The sequence below is a fragment of the Hibiscus syriacus genome, unplaced genomic scaffold, assembly GCF_006381635.1.
Source record: "Hibiscus syriacus cultivar Baekdansim isolate YM2019G1 unplaced genomic scaffold, ASM638163v2 tig00111027_pilon, whole genome shotgun sequence".
Classification (NCBI taxonomy): Eukaryota; Viridiplantae; Streptophyta; class Magnoliopsida; order Malvales; family Malvaceae; genus Hibiscus; species Hibiscus syriacus.
In genome coordinates, this window is record NW_024062960.1 from 2,715,035 (window position 1) to 2,724,479 (window position 9,445).

General features: G+C 35.5%; 1 protein-coding gene across 1 annotated transcript; it reads right to left on the bottom strand.

Moving 5' to 3' along the window:
- Positions 1 to 1,337: 1,337 nt before the first annotated feature.
- On the bottom strand, positions 1,338 to 2,543 carry LOC120151114 (adenylate isopentenyltransferase-like). Its single transcript, XM_039163658.1, has one exon. It carries the CDS (start codon positions 2,491 to 2,493, stop codon positions 1,468 to 1,470), a length of 1,026 nt encoding a protein of 341 aa, XP_039019589.1. The 5' UTR covers positions 2,494 to 2,543; the 3' UTR covers positions 1,338 to 1,467.
- Between the last annotated feature and the right edge of the window lie 6,902 nt (positions 2,544 to 9,445).

The window sequence follows — 9,445 nt, forward strand, 5'->3', positions numbered from 1 at the left end:
GTTCAAATTGGTACATGAACTTGACTTTATGGTTCAAATTAGTTCAAATAAGTCATTTACCTCTATTTAATTACTATTATTTGTTTTGTCTTTATACTTATTTAGGCATTGGCTGCCATTTATGGGACCCAAGTTGTAATTTATTATTTTCAAGGGACTCCCATTACCGAAAGGCTTGCCATGCCTAAAAAGGGGTCAGGGGACTACTTTGTTCTTCCAAATATTCAATTAATAAAATAATGTCCTTTTCTTTTTCCCAATATAACTAATATTGTTCCCAAAACAAAATAGTACTATTTAGCACTGTGACACCATCAACTTAAGGTTAATCCGTTTCATGTTACCAAGTTTAGAATATCAGGCCAAAAGATAAATGACAACTTGCTTTTACCTGATAACAATGAGCACTTCCCACAAAACTCCAGGCGGTGGCCGGTGGGTGATCTCAACTACTCGCAGCACCGCACTTCGACTTCGTTTCCATCTTCGTCCCCTCAATTGTAAGTCCAGCCCGTGGTTAAGATCGAAATGATATGCAGAGAGTTTTCGGATAACGGCTGCAAATGGTTGAATCAAAATTACATATATCAACCGAGTGTATTTCTTTTTTTCAGGTGTAGCTTTCTAGTTTCTACGTGCGGACCATGCATACGGATAATAGCTTAACGGAACATATGGTGGTCACTGGTCAGGCAATGGAATGGGATAAAAGGAAAATGAAGGCAATTATGAGTTGATGATAGCAACTACTATCTTAATCAAAGCTGTTGCACAATTTAATTGCTTTTCCCCGTTTCCAGGTGTCCGAAGACGAAAGTTGGTGAATTCATTTAGTAATTCTAATGGTAAAATAAACTATTGTTTTTTTAAAAAATTTAGATTCAAGTATTTACGTCTTCAACAATTTAATAACCTGAATTGACATTCCAAAAGTTTATGTGTGCAGTTAGTTAAAGCTTAGGCCATGATGACGAGAGAAACAAGTGGGAGTAAGGAATTCTCCTTCTTAAAATAGATAACAGAGCATTAGGACCATTGCCCTGCTGTTCCAAGAATCCAGGGCAAGCTAGGTGTAGGTTTTTGTTTTTCTTTTATCCCAACTAGCCCTGTTCTTCACGTGTTGCCACATTAGATTAGGTTTAGATGGAGTGTAGGGTAAATTGACCAAAACTAAAAGGTATGAAGGACCTAATTGACTTGTAATATGGTTTCCAAGGACCAAATTGGCCTTTTGAATTGTTTTTCCTCTTCCAAATCCCCACCTGTCATTCCATTAAAAAAACATACTCTGTAATTCTAGCACGGAAACAGAAAACACAACAAAAACTTGTCCTTGCTACAAAATTTGGTCGCCCCATCTGCCAAAACATTAATTACATTTATGTGTGTATTGAAGCAAAAAGAGAGAGGTTTTGTTTTATGAAGGAAGAAAGAATAAATTAGCTGGAATAAGGCTGGATCAACAACCTACTCAAAAAACCGGTTCACGGCCTTCACGCTTGGTTCCAATACTTCCTTTTCCCAAATACTCCTCCACTCTTTCTTCTTCATTATCGCTTCAAACGTCGCCGTTCCGTCCAATCTCTTTAGCTCCCACCCGGATTCTCTGAGCCGCTGAATCTTCCATATCTGCCGCTTCGCTAATCGACACGTGCTGTGTTTGATCTCCCTCACTGCTTCTTCGTATGCGGCCCTCCGCGCCTGATTATTACACCCCTCCTTTGCTGGTGGTACGGTACCGTTTTCTTTGCTCTCCCAGGGTGGGTAACTTTTAAAATATATGCCGAATTCTGGTACTCCGATTGCTTTTCTTAACCCGACCCGGAAATCTTCTTTTGTTGGGTCGTAGAACTGAGCCAGCTCTTCCAACATGCCCGATTCGAGCATGTCGTCGACTCGTTCGCACAGGCAGTCAGTGAGTACCGACCAGGCCACGTCGACCCAAAGGAAACAACAGTCGTACCTCAACAAATGACTCACTGAGTCCGGCGCGGCGAATACGTCGTCCACTCGAGGGTCGAAGGTTTCCACAAGGAGAGCATGGATGAAAGAGTTGGACCCGCCGACGAGGAGCGGCAAGTTTCCACTTGAAGCGATGTTGGCAATGGTTAAACCCGCCTCCGAACGGAACTGCGACGGCGAAACGTCGGCGTCAATGGATTCGACGTCGCCGAGCAGATGGTGGGGGACCCCGTTCCTTTCGTGGAGAGGGATTTTGTTGGTGGTTATGTCCAGGCCGTTGTAGCGTTGCATTTTGTCGGAGTTTATGATTTCAGAGTGAGGGAAATGGGTGGACAAGTCGATGGAGAGACGACTCTTACCGGTGCCGGTGGTGCCCATGATGACGATAAGTTTTATCTTGTTCTGACTGGAGCTGCGATGGTGAGGTGGTGAAGACTCCATGCGAGCCCACCGTGGACGGCGGTTCAGGGGAAGAAGAGGGTGAAAGAGCGGAGAATGAAGAGAGTGGAAAGAAGAGAAAATGGGTTTCATGAGGACGAACAAGAAAACAGGTTGGTTATGATTTTTTATGAGCTGTGGAAGGACATATAATACGGAACCAAAAAAAAAAAAAAAAACCTTCTGCGTGTACCGCAAATAACACAAAAAACAGAGAAACAGAAAGAGAGAGAAAATCAAAGCAATGTTTTTTTGGCCTTTATATAAACCATCACTGCTTTTACATTCTGGGTATCATCATCTTCACTCTTCCTCCATTACTGCTCCTTCAGTTGATAAAATCATCAACTTTTTACAATCAAACAGGAAACAAAACACCAGATGAAGAAAACAATGGGAAAAAACCAGAAGAGATGATATATATATATATATTATATAAAATGAGAGATTTGAGCTGTTCAGGTGCTTAATCAATGGCCGTTTTCAAATTACTGTATAAGTTTGAGCTGGTTGTGGTTGAGATACCCAAATCTATCTCCATATTTATACTAGTTCCTCGTGCTCAGTTTTAAGAAAATAGAATTAATGTATGAGAATATGTCAAAATGACACTTTTTTGTTTAGTTAAGAATGTGATTAAGCTAATATCAAATCAAATCTCAATTGTAATCAAATAAAATGGTTTATAAAGTAAATTAAGCCAACGAGCTGCTAAAATATAGTATTATGCTTTGCCAGTATGGAGGGAAGTGAGAATTTTTAATGTGCTAATGCTTCGCTTTCAGGTGGGAACATTGTTCGGCCAACATATTTTGTGTCAAGATTTTAATAATAATAACAATGTATTAATTTTTTATCTAATATATTTAAGAGTAAATTATTAATTTCATTACTCAATTTTCTTCTCACTCCTATTTTAATCACTAAAATAAAAAAAATCAATTTATTCACTTAACTTTCGATTTATTCATATTTTGATCACTTGGGTGTTAAATCTTAAATAAAAGAGTGACATGACAACTACATGTACCGACGCGGATTGGTTTATATTGACATAGTATCCATGTATGATGTATCTTTCACGTCATTTCCCTTTTTTATTATTATTATTTTATCTTCTTCATCTAAAGATGAAAGTTTTAAGTTTCATCATTGTGCCATGTCTGTAACACCCCCAACCCGTATCCAACCCGGATCGTAGTCTGAAGTGTCACATTGACTTTTCAAAACACTTTTCTTTACAAATTGGTAAAACTTTGTTGAAAACATTTTGATGTTTCGATATAACAAATTAAGTATAATTGAATTTTAAGATTTTACAAATGATTTTCTAAAGTATATTCGATTCAATTAATCGAATATCAAATTATTACTCCAAGTCTTTCAAGATCAATTTCAAACCTTACTAAATGTGTAAAATTATGTTTTATACTCAATATATTTTTGAAACAATTTTCACAAAGTATTTTGAACCAAAATCAAGCCTAAAATCAATTTTTCAAAGGGATGCACCGATGCACCAATCCATGCATTGATGCACCAATGAATAAATTGAACATCGAATGCATTTTATGCATCGATGCACATACCATGCATCGATGCACCAGGGTTTTATGAAAACATCGAATGCCTTTGATGCATCGATGCACAAGCCATGCTGTTAACTTCCTAAAAAGGCTACTTTTAAAGCCTTTTTCACTTAAGTTATTGTTTGTTTAAAAGCTCATTTTAGTCATTTTAGGATCATATAGTTGCATATAGTTGCATTTGTGGTGGTTGTGCTATTTTATTTCTTAATGATGCTGTTTGAGGGAAAGGTGTAGTTTGTCTATGGTGTGCAGGGAATAGCAAGAAAAAGGATTCTTTGGGAAGTAATGCCGCGGCATCACACGTTGCTAGAGCAGATTGAAATGCCTTGGCATTTCTGGCGCAGAAAAAGACAAAAAGATATTTCTGCATCAGGACAACTGGCACTGGACAGCTATCCCTGCACGTGGAGGACTGCTGTAACCGCCTGCCAGAGCTACCAATGGACCACTGCCACTTGGAGGATAAGATTCATGCACAAAATGTGATTCTAGGGGTATGAGGGGTATTTTGCACCCAACAAACTCATCATTACCCCTAGATATTTTATTTATTATATATGACACCTCATGGGAGAGGGAGAAAAGAGGACGAAGAGCACACGTATAGAGTAGAAAAATCATATTTTTATTTTTTTTCCTTTCTTCTTCCTTGGGAATATTCCTCCATTGATTAAGCTCCAAGGAGTGGCAAGCTAGGCGCCGAAAGGAGCTAGTGAGCTAGGTGGTTCGTGGTGGCCGAGAGGAGACCTCCGGTGGCGTGTCGAAGGCTTCTTCTCACTTCCCTTTTTGCTGCTATTTTTTTATATATATTATTTTGTGGGTTGTTGGAACGAATTTTCATGACTTTGTGTTTTGATATTTCGAACCCCACCATGAACTAACTTATTTGGTGGTGGTTGGTTGAATGGTTATTTGAACTTTATTTCCAATAGTATATTTAAGTTTATTTTGGTTCTTTATTTGCTTTGCTTATGAATGCTTCACCATCTAGGCTTGTAAGAGGCATGGAAATGTCCATCTCTTAGATGAAGGTTAGGTATTCGGAAGAATCCTAAACTAAAAATACTTGTAAGTATTCGGAAGAAACGCAAGATAAGATCCTCATAAGCAATGGGTTATGGTATTTTCAAGGGGCTTTGAACCGGCCTAGGAATATTATAACTTAATCCCTTAGATCTCGGAAGAGACTAGGATAGGATTTCAACGACTAAAAAGGGTGTCTTTATCAATAGGGTAGGCTGTCCAACATCGTTGAGTGAGAGCAGATGCCTTGGCATCCTATTCTGTTAGGTTCTTTTGAAAACTTTAGGAAAGCCCTGTCGAGTAAGTAAAGACCAGTTAGCTTAAATATACTTGAGAAATAAGTTTAGCAACCTTAGACCAATCCCTACCATTCATTTCATTGGAAGCTTGTCACGTGAGGATTATTTTCTTCTTATTTTATTTATCTTTTTATTTACTGTCTTTACTTTTTCTCATTACCTTGATATTTCACCATACTCAACATTAAACATCCATCATTGCCACTGCATTTTCATTTGCTACACCATCACACCATCAATCCGCATCCACCAGCATACACATATCTATTGCCGTGACATTTGTATATATCAAGACTAACTATACTTAGATAATTTAGTGCGTTGCTTTGGTTAGACTTTCGTAATTTCACCCAATCCCTGTGGAGACGATACTCATTCTTCATTATATTACCTGAGCGATTGTGTATACTTGCACATTATTTGCGTATATTTTATAGTACTCACAACACGCAACACATGCATCGATGCACTCAGGCTATTTTGAAACATTGAATGCACTTCATGCATTGATGCACTCTTAGTGCACCGATGCACTCTTAGTGAACCGATGCACTAAGTGTTCCAACGGTCAAAATATTTGAATTTTACACTTGATGCACCGATGCACCTTGTGTATGTATCGATGCACTGACGCTCCCAACTGTTTTATTAATTGTTTTCACACTTAAACGGCTCTATTGACTCCACTAATCATCCCCAACGTTCAGAATCAATTGAAGGAGTATTTAAACAAGCTTAGAAGCCATTGATCAATAAGGAAAAACAAGAAGAAACAACAAGAAACAAGAGTTAAGAGAGAATCAAAGAAAAAACATCAAACTCATTGTTTGAGCTTTTCAAGCCTATTTTTCATTCAATATTCATTTTGCTTTCAAGAACACTACTTGTACTCAATTGTATTCATTCTTGAGTGTTCTTTCTTTGTTCTAGAATTGTATAAACACATTTGCCTTGTGAGGATTTTCATTAAGTTTGCGAATTTGTAATATTCTCTTTGAGAAAGAGTGTTCTCAAGAATTGGGGTATATTCTTGAGGAAGTTGTAAGGTTATCTCTTTGGCCTCAAAAGAAAAAAACAAATTAGTGAATTTGTTGGAAAATCCTTAGTGTGGATAGCTAAGGTAGTAGACATAGACTTTGGTTGAGAAAGTCGAACCACTCTAAATCGTTGTGCAAATATTTTCAATTTTCTGCAAAAGCTTCAAGCAAAATTTTAATTGCCAATTCACTCCCCTCTTGGCCATATTCGTCGATCGATTAACTCAACAATTGGTATCAGAGCTTGAATCATTTGAATGTTTAACCACCTCTTGAGTAGATCCGAGAAGAGTTAAATCGATAAAGATGGAGTCCACTTTCGGTTCATTCTCTATGGAAGAATCCAGACTAATTGACGCGCCTCCACACTTCAATGGAACAAATTATCGTCGTTGGAAGAAGCTTATGATGATATTTATCCAAGCATTTGATATGGAAGCTTGGATGATGATCGAGAAAGTATATTCTTTTCCTACAAAGAAGGCAAAGAAGTGGAGTGATCAAGAACGGAAGAAAGCTCAACAAAATACAAAGGCTATGCACATGTTGTGTTGTGCAATTGATCCTAATGTATATAAAGGAGTTTCTTCTTGTCAAATGCCAAGGAGATGTGGGATAAGCTTGAGGAGATATATAGAGACAAGGAAGAAGAAGAACCAATAAATGTGATGTCTCTATTAGCTCTCACAGAGCCAAATGTATCTTCTAGCTCAAATAGATTAAATTTAAAATCTTTTAATGAGTTACAAGATGCCTATGATGAATTATTTTCGGAGTTTGAGACCATGAACTCCAAATGCAATAAATTGATTTCTAAATTTATTGCTAAAAATGATATTCTTTTGAAAGCTAAAAGAGACTTGGAAAATCAAAATGAAATGTTGAGAAAGGAGTTAGAGCTTTCAAAAATAAAATCTTAAAACTTTGAAAAAGAAATTTTCAAATTAAAAAAACTTCTTCTAGAAACGAAAATAGATTTTGAAAATCAAAATGAAATCTTGAAGAAGGATTTAGACCTTTCAAAAATGAAATTTGAAAGTATTGAAAAAGAAAATTTTGATTTGAAAGTTAAGCTTGAATGTTTAACAAAAGAAAAAGATATCATTTTAAATAATTCATCTAGTTCAATAATGACAATATGTTCACATTGTCATTATCATGGTCATAAGGAACATACTTGTCCTTTAAAGAAAGGAAAACGATTTAAAATTAGACAAGTATGGGTTCTAAAAGGAACAAGAGGCATTGAAACTAATGTTCAAGGATCCAAAGCAATTTGGATACCAAAATTTACTTAAATGTCTCTTGTAGGTGTGTGGGAGCAATGGTGATGAAGATGATGATATTCAAGATGCTCTAGCCACACATGAAAAAGGAATGGGTAACCTCTAAACTTAATGTTTTTATTTTATTTGGTTGCTCATTTAGTTTATGCATGCATGAGGTTTTAAATGTTGAATAATTCTAAATGATTATGTTTTATCTCATGTATAAAAATATTGTATGATGAACATAGTAATTTTTAGTAATGTCTTATAAACTCTAGTTCATCATATTAATTTTTGGTCAAAATTGTTTTTAAAAAGTAATTGATATCTATTTAACAATTGATATAGATTTTTCAAGAACTTTGGTTTTGCAAAATTTTGACCTTAATTTTTTTTAATGATTATGCCTATTTTTTTTAAAATTTTTTTATAAAGTTTTAATGCATAACATTTTCAAAAACTTTATACATGTGCTTTTAATCTCGATAATCAACATTGCATAATGTTTTGTATGTGAATGGATTAAAGCATAATCCGATCAGATGAATTTGACAAAAGATACAATGTCTTATTTTTAAATTAAGTGTTTGTAAAATTGATTGACATTGAATCTATTTTGATTATGCTTGTTGGTCATAGAATAGGAAACATATGCATGGTGCATTTAGATTCTATCAATATGACTAATTTATGCCTAGGATGAGCATGATAGTTGATTATAGCATAGGAGACTAGGACATGCTAGTATGAGTGTTTTGCAACGGCTAATTCAAGGAGATTTAGTTCAAGGGTTGCCTAAACTAAAATTTGATAATGGTAAAATCTGTGATGCTTGTACTAAAGGAAAACAAAAACGAATTTATTTTAAATCCATTAATGACGTATCCACTAGTAGAGTATTACAATTGATCCATTTAGATCTTTTTGGGCCATCTAGAACTACTAGCTTGAGTGGAAAACAATATGCATTTGTTTTGGTAGATGACTATTCTAGATATACTTGAGTTCTATTCTTAAGTACTAAAGATGAAGCATTACAAAAAATCATAACGTTTTCAAAAGTAATCCAAAACGAAAAAGGTTACTCTTTAACTAGTGTTAGGAGTGATCATGGAACTGAATTTGAAAAATCTTAGATTTACTAAGTTTTTTAATTCTAATGGTATTAGCCATAATTTTTCAGCACCTATAACCCCTCAACAAAATGGAGTTGTTGAGAGGAAAAATCGAACTTCAGAAGAAATGACTAGAACCATGCTTTGTGAAAATAATTTGCCAAAATATTTTTGGGCGGAAGCCACAAATACCGCTTGTTATGTTATTAATCGTATAATGATTAGGCCTATTTTGAAGAAAACTCCATATTAACTATTTAAAAATAAAAAGCCTAACATTAGCTATTTTCATCCTTTTGGATGTAAATGTTTTATTTTAAACAACGGTAAAGACAATCTTGGCAAATTTGATGCTAAAAGTGATGAAGGAATTTTTCTGGGTTATTCTTTAAATTCTAAAGCTTATCGAGTATTTAATAAAAGAACTTTAGTTGTAGAAGAGTCTATACATGTTGTTTTCGATGATAATCCCCTTCCGAGGAAGGATTCTTATTTGAATGATGATGTAGGTATTATAAATATAAATGATGTTGGACATGACGTTGGAGAACCATCATCAAAGGAAGAAATGAAAGATGAGGAAACTCAAGATCCTCTCGAGAATCCAACCATTTAAGAAAAGGAAGTATCTTACCCAAGAAAGTACAACTATGTCAAGGATGGTGAGATTATAGGTGATCCATCCAAAGGGGTAACAACTCATTCTTCTCTTAT

Bases quoted from the DNA above. Each gene is read 5' to 3' on its own strand.
- LOC120151114 (XM_039163658.1), bottom strand. From the start codon at position 2,493: ATGAAACCCATTTTCTCTTCTTTCCACTCTCTTCATTCTCCGCTCTTT.